The sequence below is a fragment of the Ovis canadensis genome, chromosome 3 (genome assembly GCF_042477335.2).
Source record: "Ovis canadensis isolate MfBH-ARS-UI-01 breed Bighorn chromosome 3, ARS-UI_OviCan_v2, whole genome shotgun sequence".
NCBI lineage: Eukaryota > Metazoa > Chordata > Mammalia > Artiodactyla > Bovidae > Ovis > Ovis canadensis.
This window is the reverse complement of record NC_091247.1, coordinates 61,958,610-61,980,557: the sequence shown is the minus strand read 5'-3', so window position 1 is coordinate 61,980,557 and position 21,948 is coordinate 61,958,610. Positions and strand designations below refer to the sequence as shown.

Genomic DNA, 21,948 nt, shown 5'->3' with positions numbered 1-21,948 from the left:
CATCATCCATCCATCCATCAGCCATTCACGCACCCATCTATCATTCATCAACCCGTCCATCCATCCATCCATCAATCATCTGTTCATCTATCATTCATCCACCCACCCATCTGTCCATCATCTGTCCATCCATCCATCATCCATCCATTCATTCTTGCACCCATCTATCATCCACCCATCCACCCATCTGTCCATCCATCCATCCATTCATGTACTCATCTATCAGCCATCTGTCCATCCATCCATCCCTCCATCCATCCACATGGAAGGTGAGGAAGAGGGAGTCTGGATCCAGGAGGCCCTGTGGGGTGTCTCAGTGTCACCATGCCCCATGCTCAAGGTCAATGGAAAACAACAGCAACCCCTCCCAGGAGGACAGCTCATGACCCAGACATTTCAGCATGGAACCCTGAGGCCCCAGGTCAGAATCATGGCAGCGAACTCCTCGCTGGAGGCAAAGGGGCATCAGAGTGGGTGGTGGGAGAGGCAGTTACAGAGACAAGGGCTGTGGTCAGCAGATGAGTTCCTCCTTATTGTGTTATGTGTGTGTTTACATACAAATATCTTTATTTCCTTCCCTATTGTGTCCTTTATCATGTAACATACGATGCATTGACTTTCCATCATATTATTTAAGTATTAATTTTGTAACATCAGTTTGAGCAAGCTCCAGAGTTGGTGATGGACAGGAAAGCCTGGTGTGCTGCAATCCATGGGGTCACAAAGATTCGGACACGACTGAGAGACTGAACTGAACTGAACATCAGAGTATATAAGTTATGAGAGATCTAGGAGAAACATGTCCAGGAAAGCCATGCTTCCATGAACAGAGGTAGACCTGAGGGGCAGTCGATGGTATGTGAGGATGGGGTGGGGTCGAGGCAGGAGGGACTCAGGCTATAAACATCTCTAAGTCTGAGGGGCCAGAGGTCAGACAGTGGGACTGTCTCCCTAGAAGCTGGAAACACACTGTCTCCCTAGAAGCTCTGGAGAAGGTTGGGGGTACGGGAGTGATCCACAGAGGTGGTATTTAGAGTTTCAGAAGAGAGTGGAGTGTGTATTCACGTTGTATTCCAAATGGTGCAGGAAGCTTAGATAGGTTGGCTGCCTATAGTCTTTGGTCTCCTCCTGACAAAAGAGCCCAGTGTCTCAAAAAGAAATGTACTAATCAACATATTAATGTATTAATCACATGTGCATGCATGGTCACTCAATCAGTGGTGTCTGACTCTTTGGACTGTAGCTCCTCTGTCCAGGGGATTCTTTAGGCAAGGATACTGGAGTGGGTTGCTGTGCCCTCCTCCAGGGGATCTTCCTGACCCAGGGATCAAACCTGTGCCTCTTACGACTCCTGCATTGGCTGGTGGGTTCTTTACCACTAGCACTACTTGAGAAGCCTCATTAATCAACTCCAACATAAAATAAAAAGGTAAGCAAAATAAAGGGGACATGCTATCCTGGGACCCCCACCACCTGGGCCCCTTCCCTCTGCCCCACAGGGAGTGGGTTCCCCGTGGTTCCACCCGAGAGGCCATGTGTTGGGGAGCAGGCACACACACGCACACACAGGATTATCTGTCCTGTGGTTAATGATTTGCGTGCTTGCTTAGAAGATGAAAGATCACAGGCTGCAGACAGGGCTGACTCAGGTCCTTGGAGGAGGAGGTGGCATCTGGCATGAAAGCGGCATGCCTACAGAGGGAAACTTCCCAACTTTCTTTCTTTTCTTTACTTGTTTTTTGACACATCTATTTTTTAAAAAATTTTTATTGAGGTCTAGTTGATTTGCAATGTTGGGTTAGTTTCAGGTGCACAACAAAGTGAATATATCCACTCTTTTTAGATTATATTCCATATAGGCTGTTACAGAGTATTGAGTAGAGCTCCCTGAGCTGTAGGGTAGGTTCTCATTAGTCATCTATTTCCTGACTCTCTTTTAAAACAAAGCACTGACCTTAGTACAACCTGTGTGAATGAGGGTGGATGCTTCCTCGAGCAGGCTTTAACAAGGAGAATCAGGACACATGAAGCTAAGTGACTCAGCCTTCCTGACAATTCTAAGAGCATCTGTCTACAGGGAACAACACGGTGCTGATTCCTCCAGAGACAGGACAGTCACCTCGTCCTGGAGGTAGGTGCCCATGGTGCTGGCTGTTCTCTTCTATTTCATTTCTCTTGGGCTAATTCGGGGCTTCGTTCTTCTCTCCAAGAAGTCTACCCGGAATTTATTAATTAAGCCGCCCTGGCTTTCTGGCCTATATTTGCTCTGAGATCCTAATGGTTTGGTCCCTGGACTTGAGACCATCCGTGTCTCAGTCTGAGCCTCAGACCCCACTCCCCCCCACCCCTTCAGGCCCTGAGCCTCGAGGCCTGGAGTCTCTGTGAGTGAGGCCTTCTCAGTCTCTCGCTGTGGACCTCAGGGGATAAGACGGTCTCTCTCACGTTCTCCAGGGCCCACTCCTCATCTCTTTGCGTCTCTCTTGTGTTGGAGGTCTGGGCTGACCATTTCTTCCCTTTCCTCCAGCCTTGACCCCGGGAGGCTCGCCAGGTGCTGTGCTCTAACGTTGGGATCAAGTCGTGCATTTACTTTGCTCCAGCTCCTCACATGGCTGGGCCTCTGTGAACCACTGAGCAATTTACCTTCAAACTTCTTTCTACTCAGGGTTTGATTGTATTTTGTGTATCTTGGGACATGGGGTCTACAGCATGCAAAGCTCAGGATGAAAGGGAGGGAGTCATTGTTTTCGGCATCCTGATGGTGAGGCTCACATGTCTAAAGTCAGTGAGCAGGCCTTGCTGGGCCCCGAAACTCAGAGGGCTGTGCGGAAAGTCAGAGTGCTCCCAGCCATCTTCCTCTCATAGTCCTTGTCGAAGTCCTCATTCTGAGCCACTGTGAAGTAGTTCTTCCAGTCCCCAGGCATTCCTGCAAGGAGGTGGAACCTCAGTGAGTCCGGGGAGGGGATTGGGTGAGGATGCACCCAGGGGCTGGCACAGGGCGGATTATGGGGTCTGCTCCTCAGACACTGTTGGGAGTGTCGCCAACAGCACAGGTGCGGGAGCCAGAAGCATGACTGGGAAATGGAAAGGGGCTGGAGTCCTGTGCAACCTCTGAGCGCGTGGGCCTCCCTCACTCCCTCTCTCCATGCCTCCCTTGTGCACCTCGCCTCATGAAGGGGGAGATGGAGTGGTCCATGATGCTGGTGGGCAGTGTGGTGTAGTTGGCCATTGGGTTCTCTTTCATGACCTCAAAGGACGTGTGATGGATGATTTTGTCCAGAACTTCCTCCGACACCTCTTTCTCCAGGAACTTCAGGATCTTCCGAATTTCCCGCCTTGGATCCTGTATGCGGAACAGTCACAAAGTCAAGTAGTTGGGGGTTTCCCATGAAGGGGTGATGTTCTGTTAGACAAACTGTGTTTGGGGAGGGACGACTTAAGGGAGCAGTTCAATTACAGTCAATGTGTCTTCCCTGGGGGAATGACTGTGGATGGTGCTGGACGGTCTTGGGAAGGAAGGACATAGACATGAGGGCTCTCCTAGCCCCAGGGAGGCTGACCAAGAAGGAGGGGAGAGAAACATGAGCACAGCTCTGCGACACCCATCCGGAAATGTGCTGCCCGCATGCACACATGCAGGGTGAGGACGGACTTCAGGGCAGGGAGCGTGTCCCCTGGAGGAAGAGACGCAGAGGCACAGAAAGAGGGGAGTGACTCTAGGACCAGAGATGGCACAGCGCCTGCAAGTTAAACACAAGGTCTGTCAGAGGCTGAATCAGGGGACCTCACACTGACCCAGAAATGAAAGCCCTTGTGGCCTGTTCTTTCTGATCACAGACATGTAGAGGAAGGACCTTTGGAGTCTGACCAGATTTCAGAGAACCTCTCAGCAAGGGCCCAGGGGTGGTTTCGTAATTCTAGGGCACTGATCCCTGGGTGCGAGAGTGACCGTGTGATGCCCTGGACACTCAATGAGTGGGACCATGTGGGACCAGGCCTGCCAGCATCTGTGTGGACTAAACTTCAGTGTGTGGAGTGGGTTTGTGGTGTGGATGCCAGGAGCTTTACAAGTCATCTTCTAAATCTTCAAGGTAATATCCTGAGACAGACAAAAAAGAGCTGATTTGCATTTTGTAGGTGAAGAAACATGGTTCCTAAGTGGCAGGATTAATCAGATTGTAAAAGTGCGTGAGATTTCCCGAGTGGAGAATCATCTAAAACTTGTGATCAGAAGCAAAGTTGGAAGACTTTTTAGGAAAAATGTATGACATTTTGATTCCACTTATTTGATTTAGTATGAATAGAATGCTAGATTTCTAATTAAAAACAGAGATGCAATGAGCAACAAAGGTATAGCACAGGGAACTATAGTCAATATCTTGTCATAACCTATAATGGAAAATAATCTGAAACTAATGTATGTGTATATGTATAACTGAATCACCTTGTGGTGCACTTGAAACATTGTCAACTATACTTCAATAAAATAAATATATTAAGGAAAAATAAAGATTGGAGAAAGAAAAAAGAAAACAAGAGAGAAAAAAAGAAAACGTAGTTGCATCATTTGAGGATAAAGCTGAGTTGGACAGGGCATCAGGGAGAGAGGCCTGGTGTGGTCAGTTCGCGTGCAGGTGTGACTATAGTTTGATCCCCTCAAGGACACGGCGGGAAGCAGCGGTGGCCGCATGCTCCTCACCTCCTTCATGTCCTCGTAGAAGAGGTAGAGGATGCGATGCTGGTCCTTGGCGTGCCACCAGCCCTTCACGTGGTCGTACCAGGAGCCCCACAGCACTGACGGGAGGGAGAAAGGAGGGGGTGTCAGTATTAACCTGAAGCTTCTGAAATGAGCACTGGCATCTCAAATAAAAGAGGATATTTGAAAAACACAACTAGAATTCTTATTTGCAGAGACAGGGATTTTTCTTTTTTTAAATATTTAGGGAGTTGATAAAAAATATCCTGGATTTCGTGGCTTCTGTTCCCGCCCTTGAATTTTTTCCCTACTGTCCCAAGGACAGGGGGCAGGTCTGTGTTCCCCTTACATCACCGCATGGGGCCAGACAAGCGTTTTGAGATAAATACTGTTCCCCAACACGCTGATTAAGGGAACAAAGGCCCATATAGTCAAAGCTATGGTTTTTCCATTAGTCATGTACAGATATGAGAGTTGTACCATAAAGAAGGCTGAGGGCCGAAGAATTGATGTTTTCCAACTGTGGTGTTGGAGAAGACTCTTGAGAGTCCATTGGACTTCAAAGGGATCAAACCTGTCAATTCTAAAGGAAATCAATTCTGAATATTCATTGGAAGGACTGATGTTGAACCTGAAGCTCCAATACTTTGGCCACATGATGCGAAGAGCTGATGCACTGGAAAAGACCCTGAATCTGGGATAGATTTAGGGCAGGAGGAGAAGATGGTGACAGAGGATAAGACGGTTGGATGGCATCACCAACTGAATGGACATGAATTTGAACAAACTGTGGGATGGTGAAGGACAGGGAAGCCTGGTGTGCTGCAGTCCACAGGATCGCAAAGAGTCAGACACGACTGAGCAACTGAACAACAACACAGGCTGACTGTGAAGAGAAGCTGTGAATCCATTCTGAAGAATCCCTGTGAAGAGAAGCTGTGAATCCATTCTGAAGAATCCCAGTGACCAGATGTTTGGGCCCCTTCACCCTCTTGATGGAGAATGGGGGAGCGGGTGTACAGTGTCCTCCCCTGGCCCCCAAGCCACCCACACCCTCCTCCCGCTGCGAGGTTGACCCTGAGGTCAGTGTCACTGGACCCTCTGCCTTCTGGGTCCCACCCGGGGCCAGGGCTGTGCAGGGCGATTCTTTCCCTGCAACTCCCTGTGGCGGACTGTCTCCCTAGGAACTGCCTCGGCACCCGGCCACGCCCCTGGGTCCTGCACCATCACCTGTGAGTTTGTGACCCTCCACCCACAGTGTTCTAAGTAGCATCTTATTGTGACCTCTGGACAGTGAACCCTGAACAGTAACCCTCCCTGGGCGACAGCTGTGTCCTCCCAGAACCTCGAGCAGCTCAGCCACTCAGCAGAAGCCATGCCTCTCTGATATGCGGGTGAGTGAAAACAGAGGCGTGGACCTCAGTTTCCTTTCGCTCACCTTTCCCAGCTTTGAAGTTCTCGACATACTCCTCCCAGGAGCCAGGGTCTGGCACCATCTTATTCATTCTTGAGAAATGGTAATAGGATACCAGGCAGTCCTTGGCGTTCCTGGCCACGTAGATGATCTGCAATCAGCCGGGAAAATGATGGTCACAGAGGAAACAAGATGGGAAAGATTACTGTTCAGGAAGAGCCCATGTTGTTTGAAGGATTTAGACCTTAGCCCATGTTGTTAGACGGACCCTGGGTTGGGAAGATCCCTTGGAAAAGGGAATGGCTACCCATTCCAGTATTCTTAGGGCGTCCCTGGTGGCTCAGATGGTAAAGAATCTGCCTGAAATGTGGGAGACTCAGGTTCAGTCCCTGGGTCAGAAACAGCCTCTGGAGAAGGGAATGAATACCCACTCCTGTATTCTTGCCTGGAGACTTCCATGGACAGAGGAGCCTGGGGGATATAGTCCATAGAGTCGCAAAGAGCTGGACACTGAGCAATTAACATTTTCACTTTCCCCAACCTCAGATCTTCAGACTGGTACCTCCTGTCAGATATGTAGCATTAGATTAAAAATAAGGTGCACAAAAATGTAATGCACTTGAATCGCCCCCAAACCATTGTCCCCACTTCCTGCCCTGGTCCATGGAAAAATTGTCTTCCATGAAATGGGTGCCTGGTTCCAGAAAGGCTGGGGACTGCTGTCTTGGACCATCCTGTTTGAATGACTAGACCTGTGTTATCTGCCACTGTCTCCAGTTTGCCTGGCACAGTTCTGATTACAGCTGCGGTCTTAGCAGAGTCAGGGACAACACACCCTTTCTCTCAGGTGTCCTGCTTAGCATGACAGGTGCTGCAGTCACCCTACCTCTGCTATTTCTGGGGCGGGAGAGGCCCCGAGGTGTTACTCAGGCGAGGAGAAGAAGGTCCTGTTGGCTGTCACTGAACAGGGTGTCTACCCTACTTGTAGGGCAGGGCTGCCTCTGCCTTCTGAGCACCCGAGGAGTTGCCTCCTCACAGTGACCATCATCCCTGCTAAGATCGCGGGACCCCAGTGCAGTGCTACATCTACCGCTGGAGCTGCTGGTGACCTGACCCCTACTGGGAGAGGCAGAGCTGCTTCTGGGCTTGTCCCACCCCGCTTCCTCCCACTCAGGCTGCCCTGTGCTGTAAAGGCCTTTTTTTTTCGTAAAGGTGTTTTGGAAAATTTTGTGACCAAGTCTGCTCTGTGAATTGCAGGACAGAGGAAGGTATGTTTACAATTTTGATAGAGCCACAAATTGCTTGTTTTTTTTTTTTCTTTTTTCCTTCTGTGTTGAGTGAGTTCTCCATATACTTTGTATTTTACCCCTGTATCAGATGTAGGATTTGCAAGTATTTCCTCCCATTCAGTTCAGTTCAGTCGCTCAGTCATGTCCGACTCTTTGCGACCATGAATCGCAGCATGCCAGGCCTCCCTGCCCATCACCCACTCCCGGAGTTCACTCAGACTCACGTCCACTGAGTCCGTGATGCCATCCAGCCATCTCATCCTCTGAGGTCCCCTTTTCCTCCTGCCCCTAATCCCTCTCAGCATCAGGGTCTTTCCCAGTGAGTCAACTCTTCACATGAGGTGGTCAAAGTATTGGAGTTTCAGCTTCAGCAACAGTCCTTCCAATGAACACTCAGGACTGATTTCCTTTAGGATGGACTGGTTGGATCTCCTTGCAGTCCAAGGGACTCTCAAGAGTTCTGCAACACCACAGTTCAAAAGCATCAATTCTTTGGCACTCAGCTTTCTTCACAGTCCAACTCTCACATCCATACATGATCACTGGAAAAACCATAGCCTTGACTAGATGGACCTTTGTTGGCAAAGTAATGTCTCTGCTTTTGAATATGCTATCTAGGTTGGTCATAACTTTCCTTCCAAGGAGTAAGTGTCTTTTAATTTCATAGCTGGAGTCACCATCTGCAGTGATTTTGGAGCCCCAAAATTAAAGTCTGACACTGTTTCCACTGTTTCCCCATCTATTTCCCCTGAAGTGATGGGACTGGATGCCATGATCTTCGTTTTCTGAATGTTGAGCTTTAAGCCAACTTTTTCACTCTCCTCTTTCACTTTGATCAAGAGGCTTTTTAGTTCCTATTCACTTTCTGCCATAAGGGTGGTGTCATCTGCATATCTGAGGTTATTGATATTTCTCCCAGCAATCTTGATTCCAGCTTGTGCTTCTACCAGCCCAGCGTTTCTCATAATATACTATGCATATAATTTAAATAAGCAGGGTGACAATATACAGCCTTGACATACTCCTTTTCCTATTTGGAACCAGTATGTTGTTCCATGTCCAGTTCTAACTGTTGCTTCCTGACCTGCATATAGGTTTCTCAAGAGGCAGGTCAGGTGGTCTGGTATTCCCATCTCTTTCAGAATTTTCCACAGTTTTTTGTGATCCATACAGTCAAAGGCTTTGGCATAGTCAATAAAGCAGAAATAGATGTTTTTCTGGAACTCTCTTGCTTTTTCCATGATCCACGAGATGTTGGCAATTTGATCTCTGGTTCCTCTGCCTTTTCTAAAATCAGCTTGAACTTCTGGAAGTTCATGGCTCATGTACTGCTGAAGCCTGGCTTGGAGAATTTTGAGCATTACTTTACTAGCATGTGAGATGAGTGCAATTGTGAGGTAGTTTGGCATTCTTTGGCATTGCTTTTCTTTGGGATTGGAATGAAAACTGACCTTTTGCTGTCCTGTGGCCACTGCTGAGTTTTCCAAATTTGCTGGCATATTGAGTGCAGCACTTTCACAGCACCATCTTTCAGGATTTGAAATAGCTCAACTGGAATTCCGTCACCTCCACTAGCTTTGTCCGTAGTGATGCTTTCTAAGGCCCACTTGACTTCACATTCCAGGATGTCTGGCTCTAGGTGAGTGATCACACTATCGTGATTATCTGGGTTGTGAAGCTCTTTTTTGTACAGTTCTTCTGTGTATTCTTGCCACCTCATCTTAATATCTTCTGCTTCTGTGAGGTCCATACCATTTCTGTCCTTTATTGAGCCCATCTTTGCATGAAATGTTGGTGTCTCTAATTTTCTTGAGGAGATCTCTAGTCTTTCCCATTCTATTGTTTTCCTCTATTTGTTTGCATTGATCCCTGAGGAAGGCTTTCTTATCTCTTCTTGCTATTCTTTGGAACTCTGCATTCAGATGCTTGTATCTTTCCTTTTCTCCTTTGCTTTTCACTTCTCTTCTTTGCACAGCTATTTGTAAGGCCTCCTCAGACAGCCATTTTGTTTTTTTTTTGCATTTATTTTCCATGGGGATGGTCTTGATCTCTGTCTCCTGTACAATGTCTTTTCCTTATGTTGGTGGTTTCGTTCGCTGTGAAGAAACGTTTTAGTTTGATGTAGTCTCACTTGTTTATTTTTGCTTTTTATGTCAAATCCAAGAAAATTATTGTTGAGACTGATATCAAAGAGTGTACTACCTGTATTCTTTACTAGGGGTCTTGTGGTTCCAGGTCTTCCATTCAGATCTTTGATCCATCTTGAGTTAATTTTTGTCTGGTGTGAGAGAGTGGTCCCATTTTATTCCTTTGCATGTGGGATCAACTGTCAGATGTAGAAGTAGAGACATAAAGTAGGCAGGGGGCTCTGGGGGAGGAGCCCATGGATGGTTTCTCAAGTGTGTTCCCTGTGTTGTGCGTACTCAGCAGACCAGTCCCCCCGGGTAGGGGATGGGGGGAGGTGTTTCCATCTGATCAAATTAGCACAGGTCCTGCAGCCTCGGCTCCTCCTGTGAGCCCAGCACTGCAGGAACCCTGCCCTTTGCCTCTTTCCTCCCACTGGACAGCCCTCCAGTGTCCATGAACGTTCTCAGAAAACCCAAAGGGATGCTCAGCATCAAGGTCTTAGGATCAAGTAAACACATTTCTCAATGCTTATGTTGGTTATCACATTTTTTTTTTAAAGCAAATTGAAGCTGAGTAATCAGAATTGAGGAAGCTCCAGCTGGATGGGGACCTGCTGAAATGCCTCCAGTCTGGAGTCAGATGTCCGAGTGGGAGCGAAGGCCACATGCTCACATGTTCTGAGTCCACGATCCATCTGTGCGAGTCTCTGGCTGCTGCTGTGACAAATTGCCACAGGTGGGGAGCCTTAAAACAGCAAGAGGTTGGCTCTCTTACAGTCTGGAGCTCGGGGTCACTGGACTGGATTCTAGCTGGCCGTGGGGCTGGCTTCAGGGCAGGGGACAAACTTCCCTGCAGTTCCTGGAACCTGAGGCCATCTGTGCGCCTTGGCATGAACTCTTCCCTGGAATCGCCCCCATTTCTGCGTCAGGTGTCACATCCTTCACGTTGTTCTTCCACCTTCTCACCTCCTTACCATCAGGATCCTTGTGACGATGCTCAGGGCTGTCCAGGTAACCAGAAGATCTTCGGTCTCAAGATGCTCGACTTAATCACACCTGCCAAGCACACTCTACAGGTGAGGTGCATTTGCAGGGCTTGGGAGGGGCTGGGATGCAGGTGTCTTTGGGGAACTCCATTTAGCTCACTGCCCCATCATAACAGGAAAAGCTGGGACTAAGCTCGCCCACACCTTCTCCTACTCAAACAATCCGCAGCTCTCAGCAGATAAAAGAATGTGCTGTCATGGAGATTGTGACATTTTAGAAGGCCTGGTTTCAAAAAAGGCCGTTAATCTGATGACAAAATACATGTTAGCGTGTCTTCTGACTTTGAGTCTAAAAACATAATTTGGAAATAAGATTAGTTCTAGAGCACCAAAATTACATTAACTGTCTGTAGGAATAAATCAAGATGTTTTCAAAGTCATGGTAATCTGGGTGTAATCTCAGGGCAGCAAATAAGGTGATACCATTTGATATATGGAAACCAATGGCACCTCTGATGGGAGATGGATGAGATGAGGTGATGGAGTGCCACGGAAACCAGAGTAGAGAAACTCAAAAGCAGGCACTCACATTGCATCTCTGAGCTTTGCACTAAGTAGAGAGTGTCTTGGCTAAACAGCCTTGACAGTGTAGCTCCCCTTGAAAGGGCTCAGCCCAGAGCATGGAAGGGTCTGTGGTTGGGTCTGCAAAGTAGCCTACCCACAGAGAGATGGACAGTCCAGCCGAGACAAGCATTTGACTCTGCAAATGTTTGATACACTTTTCTTTGCAAATCTCTAAGCTGATATTTGTGGTATATTCTGTATTTCATTGACTTCCAGACTCACTGATGAAGCTGACATCAAAAACAAAACAAAACACTAGTACATTCAGTGTACACTGCATTTATAGGATCTCAATTTGCTAAAACAAAAATTTAAAAATAGAGGACAGAGGCATGGCTGTTGCTGGGAGCTTATCCATGATGGAGATGATTTCCAGACACCACATGTGGCCCTGGGCCCCCTAGGACCCCCTCTGGAGACCCTCTCTGGGGTCTCCCTCCTCCCTCATGGGTTTTCCCTAAATAAACCCCCTTCACATCTTACTTAGCCCTGGCTTGGCTCCTGGAGGATTCACACTGATATGACTGCCTCCCCAGGAAGCAGGGGCCCTGCCTCGTTGCTCATTGTCTGTGAACATGGCTAAGCTGATGGTTGATGAGGATGGCACTGCCTGGAGTCTAGTCTACTGGTACCCAGAAGGAATATTCTGAGAGAAAGATGGATCCAGGCTGGAGTGGTGGGTACGGGGAGGGGTCTCAGCTCACTGCCCAACGAACCTGCACCAGGCACTTATCTTTTGAGGTCCATGGTTGATTTCTCTTAGATGGAGACAGTCTGTGAGTATTTGGATCAAACTTAGCTGTCCTTACCTTTGCGTTCTCTTTCCAGAAGGAAGGGGGGAGCATCTGAACAGGCAGGTGAGTCTTCAGAGTCCTCGGAGAAGGCATCTTGTTGGCGAGATCCAGACCTGCAACAAGGCCGGTGCTCAGCTAACACTTCTCACCCGCATCTCCGTTGTTTTGCCAGCATCTGGAGTCACACTCACCGCATGCTCAGTACCCCTCACCCAACTCCACACTGCAAATTACATCCTAGGCTGGTGGCCCACCCCGTGTCACCAAGTTACATGTTTTCATCTACAGCTACAGCCTTCAGACAGTGTGGTATTGGCACGAAGAGGGACACGTAATGGAACAGAGCAGAACAGAACATTCAGAATGCAGCCATATGCGTGTGTGTGTTAGTCATTCAGTCGTCTCCTTCTTTGGCGACCCCTGCCAGGCTCCCCTCTCCATGGAATTCTCCAGGCAAGAATACTGGAGTGGGTTGTCATTCCCTTCTCCGGCAGATCTTCCCAACCCAGAGATCTACACCGGGTCTCCTGCATTGCAGGTAGATGCTTTACCACGTGAGCCACCAGGGGAGCCCGTACGTAGAAGGCAAAATTCAAGTGTTGTGAAGGGGCCATGGCAATTCGATGTGAGAAAAGATAATTTTTTTTGCCTGATGGTGCTGGAATAACTGGCTTAATCAGTCATGGGTTTTCAACAGGCAGTATTTTTAGAAATGAGGGATGATTAGAGTTTGAGAGGTTTAATAATGTGCTGAAGGTTGTCCAGATAAGAATCCAAACCAGAACTGTTTGAGTCCAAAGTCTCTGTCTTTTCACCATCAGGTTGGGTCCTACTGCAAAGCTACTCTTTGCTGCTATTTACTCTATAAAAACACTCCCTTGCAGACTTATGGACACAGCGAGGGAAGGAGAGGATGGGACTAAGTGAGAGAGCATTGACATGTATACACAACCATGTGTGAAATAGCTAGCTAGTGGGAAGCTGCTGTATAGCACAGGGAACTCAGCACCAGGCTCCATGATGACCTAGAGGGGTGGGATATAGAGCTGGGAGAGAGGTTCAAGAAGGAGGGGACATCCATATACATATAGCTGATTCAGGCTGATGTATGACAGAAACCAACACAATATTGTAATTATGCTCCAATTAGAAAAAAAATCTAAAAAAACACACCCTTCATTCCTAATTGGTTGCCAGTTCTTCAAGGATGTGCTCTCCTATATTTCTTAGTATCTTTGATGTGAAGTGCATCATTTGTTGATATTAATAACAGAAGGACTATGTATGATTTAACTTGGACCCCTGGCAGACAGGTCGGAGATGAAACACAGCAGAAGCCAGTCCTCCTGGAGTGGGCAGACCTGACCCAGGGGTGAGGTTCCCGGTCACTGGAGGCCAGCTGTCCTCAACCCTGCCTCCCCTGTGTGGAACGTTCCTGCCTACTCGAGTCCTAGAGAAATCGCAGGAGACGTGCTGTCTGAAGCTGCCCAGTCCTGTATTTCAGCAGAGGGACTGAGGGGTCTTTTCTCACAGCTGATGTAGGTATGTTGACCTGAACCATCCTCAGACTCCTTCCCAGCAGAGGCCACAGCCCCACAGGCCCAGGCAGCACATACCTGAGTTGAGGGGCGGGGGGAGCGTCCACTCGATGAAAGGGTGCCGATCAAAGGTGCTGGCCCGCTGGCACTTCTGCAGATCCCCGTCGTTCTGGATCATGTCCACGATCTCCTGGGTCCAGGTGGTGCCTGGAAGGGTTACTGAACCTCAGCTCTCCCTGCTCTCTGGGCAACTCCATTCTATGTCAATTATTCCCATATTTAGTAAAACCTACCTCTGCTTACATTGAGCACCTGCATGACCCCCAGGGTGGATGGGCCTCTGCTCTGAGCCCCTGTCCTCACTGCCAAGGTCTCCCCAGTACCTGCCTTCTCGTGAGACTGAGAGCTCCACTGAGTAGGGGCTGGCCTTTTGTCCCTCTGTCCCTCTGACCTCATACCTGGCATAGGGTTTTGAACCTAATAAGTGTAGCCTGAGAGAAAGAATATTGACTCAAAGGAATGTCAGGAGATACAAAGTTGAGGCAGATACTGTCCATGCTCCAACAAGCTTCCAGTCTTGTTGGAAGAGATAACGATATACTGAAGACTGCTTCTTGCCTAGTTAATATCCATTCTCCCCATCTTTCTCAAGTTAATAGATCCTTAATTTTTAGCAGGGCATATAGCTAAAGGCTGGACTGCCCAGATGGTCCTAGTCGTAAAGAACCTGCCTTCCAATGCAGGAGACTCAAGAGACGTGGGTTTGATCCCTGAGTTGAGAAGGTCCCCTAGAGGAGGGCATGGCACCCCAGTATTCTTGCCTGGAGAATCCCATGGACAGAGGAGCTGACAGGCTATAGTCCATGGGGTCACAAAGAGTTGGACATGACTGAAACCAAAAGATTATTTTCTCAAACTTTCTTAGTGCTAAAGGTGGCCATGCCATTACATTTTGGGAAGCTGTCTTTAAAGGGCAGGAACATGACCTCATTCCCTTCTTCCTGCCTCCTTGTTGCTGTTTGGAACATGCATGTGATGGCTGGAGCTCTAGCAGTCATATTGGACTATGAAATCAAAAGCTAAGCCTATAGATGGTGGAGCAGAAAATTCAAAGACCCAGGGTTTCTAAGGATCAGCGCAGCCACCATTTTAGCTCTGGACTTTTAACCTCCAGGGTGCTTTTACTTTTGAGTTTCCTGATACATATAGCCAAACTGAATCCTAAGGATGGAGACGTGTGGGTGGGCAAAGAGCTAGCCCATGTGCCCTACCCACCACATGTCCATTTTCCTTTTCACACCAAAGGCATTTATTGCCCCTGACTCAGCTGAGCCTGGCGCTCACTGATACATAAGACAATACACGGATAACTGAGAGGTCTTCAGTCAGAGCCATGAAGACCATACAAAGGGCCCTGGGAGCTCAGAGGAGGAGGGGAGCCCACTGTGGATGGGTAGTGGGCTCAGCTGAGCTGGTCTTTTGGAGAGGAACAGTCAGAGGGGGTGGAGAGCGTCCCCTTGTGTTAATAAGACAGAGCATCTGAGGGAGGGACCCTCGGAGCTAGGGTTAAGGTGGGCATATTCACATGCTAGAAAGCTTAATCAGGACTCACGGGGATGGGGGATGGGGTGTGGATATAGGGAGGATTGAGAGGCCGTGGGGGAGGTGGGAGAACACAGCTACAGAGAGTTCTGGGAGAGTCTGGGGGGTTGACTGCATAATTTCCAAGGTGAAGGGAGAGCAAATTTCTGCTCTGAGGTGCAGTGCCAATTTGAATTCAGATCTGAGCAAGAGATGTGCAAGCCAGACAAAGATGATTTTTGAGAAACTGAGAGCTTCCAACAGGGGTAAGCAGGAGCAACTCCCCCCTCTTGGTCCCCTGCCCGCCCCTCCCCCTGCCATCTAGTTTTCTGAGCAGGCCTGGCTGGCAATGCTGTGTGGTAGGAGCAGTGTGAGGCTAGGGAAGGCATCCTGAGCTATGGAGGAGAGACACGCACGGTGACATGACATGGCCAGTTAGGAACCGTGGGGCAGGGGCACCCCGTGTGATCTTCCTAGTTCTGAGCATCTCAGACTCCTCTTGCAGCGTCTACTGGCCACCGAGAGACATTCCCAGGCTGGTTACAGCTGAAAAATTCTCTGCCTTCCTTGGCCCTACTGTTTGAATGATACATACATAACTGAGGGGCTTCCATCTCACCCTCCATCCAGCCCTCTGGGTTCTGAGGTCTCTGCTCCTCCAGCTGCAGAGCCTGGCCTCTCTGCTTCTTCCCTTCTGGTTCTTCCCACAAGCTTCTCTCCCTTTTGTAGGATTCTGTAAGTGTCACCCCGCCCACCTCCACCCCCATTCCTTCCCTCTGTACCCATGCAGGTTTGGACTAACACCACTTGCACTTTTCCCATTGGGGCAAAACGCTCAGTTCCAGCTCCATCTCCATGTGCAGGAGAGCCTGGAGAGGAGCACAGGCTTCCCCTAGGAGCTTCCTGCTGTTCCTAAGGCTCTGCACTTTCATGTGATCCTGTGGAAGGCTGGCCTTCTCTTCCTTGATCAGGGACCGAAATAAAAAGGAGGCTTGTGGACTCTGGGGGTTTGGAGTGCATCAGTAAGAGTGGTTTTCATTTTTCCAGGAACTGTGTGCTAAGTCACTTTAGTTGTGTCCAACTCTGCAACCCTTGGATTGTAGCCCCCTAGGCTCTTCTGTCCATGGGATTCTCCAGGCAAGAATACTGGAGTGGGTTGCCCTGCCCTCCTTCAGGGGATCTTCCTCACCCAGGGATTGGACCCACATCTCCTTTGTCTCCTGCATTGGCAGGTGGGTTCTTTACCACTAGTGCCACCTGGGAAGCCAGGGTCTGGCCCTGGTGAAAACCTGCAATTTTAAAATCTGAGGAATCCCCAGGCATCCCGGCTCAGCTGAAGCCCCCCACCTCAACTTTCTTCAACCTACCTGCTTTTGCGTAAGTTGCAATGAGAAGGTCATCAGGCTTGGCTTGAAAATTCCAGATTTTGTCCCAGTTATCACTTATCATCTTGGTCATGAGGATTCCATTCACTTCCTTGGTTTCCGGTTGCAGGTATTTCTCCTCCAGGTGGAGATCTTTCATCTCCTCCAAAGACATCTTTGTCGGTGAGACTGTTTCACTGGTACATAAAAGAAAGGGGGTGGTTATGTCATTTCTAAAGCTTTGAAGAGTCATTCCTTTTTTTTAAAATTTAAGATTCTCTGAGAAACTTAGGAGAGATGTGTTGGAAATTCATTATTATGTTTAATGTTAACCTAAGAAGTGAGAGAAGTAAAAACTATGGGACCTTGAGCATTTTAAATAACTTCATTATTTAAAACATACAAATTGGAAAGAACAGAATGTTTTATTTAAAGCTGATTCTTCACATCTTCCCCCAAATATAAAACAAACAATCTTCTTCATTAGGAAGAAATTAGGAAATTAAAAAAAATAATTTTCAAAAGATGGTTGTAGGCAACAGACTATCAAACAGTATTGTGTGATTCTATTTCCATACCTGCCATCTTTCTGTTACTCTGTGCCCCATGACCTTGGGATGTCTACCATGGAAAAATCTGACTTGCTAAAGAATAATGTCGATTTTCTGAGTTCAAATGGATTTCTAATTTTTTCAGTCTATTTACAAATAGAAGCTATTTTTTGAATAACAGTATCCATTAGCATATTTTGTTGTTTTGTTTTTCTGCCAATATTTTTATTTTTATCTTGCTCATTTTTTCCATTTACACCCAGCTGGATTTGGTGGACTAAAGGCATAGCCAGTATTGAATATTCTGTCTTAAAATATAATGATTGTTAGAGAATAAAAGACAAGCCACAGGCTAAGGAAGAATATTTGCAGCACGCATATCTGATAAAGTTCTGTTATCCAAACTATGCAGGGAACTCCTAAAACACAACAGAAAGAAAACAAACAACACGATCAAAAAGTGAGCAAAAGATCTAAGCCACACCCCACCAAAGATACAGATGACACATGAGCATGTGTTGAAAGCTTGTGTCCGAACAGAACGTGAACACAGACATCCATGGCACTTTATTCACAAGTGCTCAAACCTGGAATCCAAGCCCTTATACAGAATGGATAAAAAGCCATGGTGCATTCACACAAGGGACTGTTACTCAGCACCAAAAAGAAATGAGCTGTCAAGCCATGAGAGGACATGGAGGAAGCTTCGATGAATATGCCAAGCAAAACAAGCCAGTCTGAGAAGTGCTGGTCACTCAGTCGTGTCGACCCTTTGTGACCCCATAGTCTGTAGCCTGCCAGTCTCCTCTGTCTGCGGGACTTTCCAGGCAAGAATACTGGAATAGGCTGCCATTCCCTTCTTCAGGGGATCTTCCTGACCCTGGGATTGAACCCACATCTCTTGGACTGGCAGGCAGGTTCTTTACCACTGAGCCACTTGGGGAGTCAGTGTGTATGGGTATATTGTTCCCCTATTGATGGACCCACATGGCTCTTGGATATGTTGCCAGGTATACATTTTGCTCTCCTTTTATTGTCAGCCTAATTATCCCATTGTTTTCTGGCCTCTTTATGTTATTGAGAATTTTGCTCTCAGTTCTTTTTTTAAGTAGAATGTCTTTCTTCTCTAGTTTTAAAAACAGTATTTTCTCTTTGTTGTTTATGGGTTTATAGGATGATATCTAGGCTGGTGTAAGTTTTTGTTTACCTTTCTTGGAACTTGCCCTTTTGGTTTCAGGATCACGAGTGTCATAGATTTGGAACACTCTCAGCCCTTCTTCCTCTTCTCTCCATTCTTTCCTTGGAACTCCAGCCAGCTCTGTGTCTGACCTTCAGTTTCTGTCCTCAGATCTCCTAGCCTTTCCTCGCTCTCTCTCTGGCTACAGTCAATGTCATTCTTTTCAGCCCGCCTCTACGGTATGAATTGTATTGAATCTGTTACTTAACTCATTCTTAGTTTCAATTACTGTCATTATTTTTTACTCATAGATATTTTGTCTGTTCCTTATTTCCCACAGGTTATGACTTCATTCTTACACATCTTAGTGGACCTATTACATGTTGCTGGCGTTTCTGACTTCAGAACTTTGCAGATGGCACTCAGCCGGCTCTGCTCCATTTGCCCTTTCCCCAGGTGCCCTGTAGTTTCTCGTCCTTCACTCATGACTGACAGCCCTTTACTCATGGGAGCTCTTTGCTCATTCCAATAGTGGGCTCCTTCCACTCTCAGTGACTGCTTTTGAAGACTCTCAGCTGACCTCTATGTAGAATGCCTGCTAACAAACGGGGGAGGAGTGATAGAAAAAACCCCACCCGTGGATGCTGACCACCATTGGATAAACTAGGGGCAGAAACAGGCTATTCACAGACTCAGAGTCTCAGCCCAGAGGTTTCAGATGGACAATGTGCCTTCGTGATGGAGTGATGTGCAGGCGACACCTGGACCAAGAGCCGTCACTGAGCACATGAGGGGTCATCCTGTCCCCACACCACACGTGGCTGCACATTTAAAGGGCTGCTTGTTATCTGCATCTAGAACTTTCTGCTGTTTCTATTGGGAAGGTTTTCAAGTCATCTGGTTTTGTCAGTAGAACTGGAAGTTCCTTAAGCTATCATTTTTGGCTTAAAGTAAAACTTCTTTATCATGTAAATTGGCAGAAAGGATTTCCCTGGATATGTTTTAAACTTTGTAAACTTCTTCTAGTCAAGAGAAAAATATTAACCTAAAAACCACATTCTTTCTGAAATTAAAAGATAATCTACACATATTCAGTTTGCTGCTGCTAAGTCCCTTCAGTCGTGTCCGACTCTGTGCAACCCCAAAGACGGCAGCCCACTAGGCTCCCCCGTCCCTGGGATTCTCCAGGCAAGAATACTGGAGTGGGTTGCCATTTCCTTCTCCAATGCGTGAAAGTGAACTTGCTCAGTCCTACCAGGCAGGCTCCTCTGCCCATGGGATTTTCCAGGCAAGAGTACTGGAGTGGGTTGCCATTGCCTTCTCCCATATTTAGTTTAGTAAAAAGCAATTTCAGTGGCATACAGAAATAGCGGAACTTGAGCAAACCTTGCTCTGGAAATCTAGAAATCTAGAAACAAACTAGTTTGAGCTTCTATGTGAGGAGCCCCGTCCCATTCACCTGGGGCCTCCCGTGCTGGTCTGAGGACTCACACGATGGGAGTCTGACTTGGTTACGGCTGTAAAACCACTGCCTCAGCCTCCTTCTCTCCTGAGGCCTTGGTCAATCCGTCCCCTTGGGCTGAGGCTTGGGGATCCTGGGATACCCTCCTGCTGGCCATCCTCCCCATCGCCCCATAAAGGGCTCTCCTAACCTTCTGGGTCTGCAACTGCCCAGCCCTTTCTTGGCCTGGGGTGTGGGGCCCCTTCCTGCAGCCACAAGCAAAGCCGAGAAGGCCTCTGGTCACCTGGCTCTGTGGACTGCCCGCCTGGGCCCTGGATCTGCCGTCCGTTTGTCTGTCTGTTCTTTTCAAAACACTTCCAGTGAACAGCAGGGGCCTGAGTTTGGGGTAAGACCCTGGGCAAAGAGCCTGGCCCAACTTCCTGGGGGATCTGGGCCCACACTAGAAACACCTCCGTGTTCCCTGGGGACTTGCTTTGATGGGTGGAGGTGGCAGCCTGGCCTTTTGCAGGGAGGGATAGACCTGGAATTTGCTCAGGGGATCCCAGGTGAACCCCTAGGAAGGCTTCCTGGGATCCAGGGACAGAGGCTTCAGGAAAGTCTGGGATGAGGGGTGGAAAGTAATTTTCTGCCTCCTATCTTTGAGAAAAATGTTATTTCTGTATGAGCAGGCGCAAGCGGCCAGCCCATCCCTCTCCTGGCCACTTGCTCGTCCTCCTCCACAGGGGCTGAGCTGACGGGGAAGGACCCCAGGTGGCTCACCAACCTTGATCTCTGCTCCTGTGTGCTGGCCCCGAGAACTCCTTGCAGGCTCTTCTTCCACCTGCGTCCTGAAGCCCGGACCTGTGCCTGTGGAGGAGGCTGGGGAGCAGCTCCTCTCTGGTCCTGCCCCTTGGTTCCCTTGAAATAGGACCTGCTTAAGGTGGGCGGGGATGCGGCTTCGCTCAGTGTTCAGGCAGAGGGAGGGAGGTGAGGGAAGTGGCCAATGGGCACCCTGATCATCCCCTCTGGTCCGTCTTCCCAGACCACAGCCTGGCCCTTGGTTCCACTGTTTCAGTCCATGGCTGCCTATTTCCTGGTCCTGGCAAGCCATTTGGAATTACAAGGACAAAGAGCAGTGGCTCTGTGGCAGCTGCAGTAGCTTCTCCTATTCCTGGAGTGACCTCAGTAACTGCCCGGACATCTTCCCAATGCCCCCAGATGAGTCCTAGGAATTCTTTCAACCTTTTTCCAGAGCATCACCCCTCACTGAAAAGTGTTTGCTAAAAGAGCCTGGTGGCCATCCCTGGTCTAGAGTGTACATAGAATTCCGATGGGATAAAAGTCAAAAGGTTAAGAAAGCAATGGGATTTATTTTGTTTGCTTAGGATTGCATCTACTTACTATTGTTAACCAAGCCTTTTTGTTTCCTTTTGCTAGTTTAATTGAACTACCTGGGTGCTTACACAAAACTGCTGTATAAAATGTTCTTGTAGGAACTTCCCTGGTGGTCCAGTGGCTAAGACTCTGCACACCCAATGCAGGGGGTCCCCGGTTCAATCCCTGGTCAGGGGACAAGATCCCGCATTCCACAATTAAGACCTGGCACAGCCAAATAAATAAATAAATATCTAAGAAATGTCCTTGCAGTCAGACTGCCTGTGCCCTTGCACATTTGCTAAAATCTGTTTGTTTTATTCATTTTTAAGTGCTTTACTTGTATCACTATGATTTAAAAATCCTTCTCTCAGTCCTGCCAGATAGCTGCCATCATTACCTGTTTTACAGGGAAGAAATACGAATCCTGGAGAGTAAGCCATCAGAGCCCAGAATAACTCAGGGCTTTGAATCCAGCTGGTCAAGGTTCAAAACCTCATAGCCACTACTTTGTTCCTCCACGATGAGGTGAGGGCAGGTAAGTCCCAAGATGCTCACTTTGAATATACAGAATCAGGTCTATAGATTGACTAGATCCTCCATGTTTTATAGCAATGATTTTAGATTATGAAATTAGATCAGATTATGAATTGGAGGAACCAGAGATCAAATTGCCGTTGGATCATTGAAAAAGCGAGAGAGTTCCAGAAAAAAGTCTACTTCTGCCTTATTGATTATACCAAAGCCTTTGTGTGGATCACAATAAACTGTGGAAAATTCTTCAAGAGATGGGAATACCAGATCACCTGATCTGCCTCTTGAGAAACCTGTATGCAGGTCAGGAAGCAACGGTTAGAAATGGACATGGGACAAAAGACTGGTTCCAAATAGGAAAAGGAGCACGTCAAGGCTGTATATTGCCACCTTCCTTATTTAACTTATATGCAGAGTACCTCATGAGAAACGCTGGGCTGGATGAAGCACAAGCTGGAATCA

At 47.8% G+C, this 21,948-nt stretch overlaps 1 protein-coding gene and 1 long non-coding RNA gene across 3 annotated transcripts; one reads left to right on the top strand and one right to left on the bottom strand.

The window, feature by feature from the left end:
* Positions 1 to 1,636: 1,636 nt before the first annotated feature.
* LOC138435564 (uncharacterized) lies at positions 1,637 to 19,984 on the top strand. Its single transcript, XR_011255136.1, has 7 exons — positions 1,637 to 2,131; positions 10,083 to 10,258; positions 10,503 to 10,598; positions 11,961 to 11,989; positions 12,215 to 12,464; positions 13,236 to 13,468; positions 18,478 to 19,984. It is a non-coding gene; the product is annotated as an uncharacterized lncRNA (long non-coding RNA).
* Positions 2,176 to 20,453, bottom strand: LOC138435563 (sulfotransferase 1C1). 2 transcript variants are annotated; one of them, XM_069580389.1, is made up of 8 exons: positions 20,363 to 20,453; positions 16,413 to 16,606; positions 13,543 to 13,671; positions 11,942 to 12,039; positions 6,132 to 6,258; positions 4,697 to 4,791; positions 3,160 to 3,340; positions 2,176 to 2,923 (listed from the first exon to the last, which is right to left on the bottom strand). In XM_069580389.1, the coding sequence occupies exons 2-8, from the start codon at positions 16,582 to 16,584 to the stop codon at positions 2,811 to 2,813; spliced, it is 915 nt and encodes a 304-aa protein (XP_069436490.1). In that variant the 5' UTR covers positions 16,585 to 16,606; positions 20,363 to 20,453; the 3' UTR covers positions 2,176 to 2,810. The 2 variants fall into 2 exon arrangements, with proteins under 2 accessions (XP_069436490.1, XP_069436489.1); XM_069580388.1 differs by lacking the exons at positions 16,413 to 16,606; positions 20,363 to 20,453 and adding an exon at positions 13,758 to 13,905.
* Between the last annotated feature and the right edge of the window lie 1,495 nt (positions 20,454 to 21,948).

Bases quoted from the DNA above. Each gene is read 5' to 3' on its own strand.
- LOC138435563 (XM_069580389.1), bottom strand. From the start codon at position 16,584: ATGTCTTTGGAGGAGATGAAAGATCTCCACCTGGAGGAGAAATACCTG. The intron at 13,672-16,412 runs GTAGGTTGAAGA...TAACCCTTCCAG, and splicing joins TGCAACTTACGCAAAAGCAG to GCACCACCTGGACCCAGGAG. The intron at 12,040-13,542 runs GTATGTGCTGCC...GCCTTGTTGCAG, and splicing joins CCCCCCGCCCCTCAACTCAG to GTCTGGATCTCGCCAACAAG.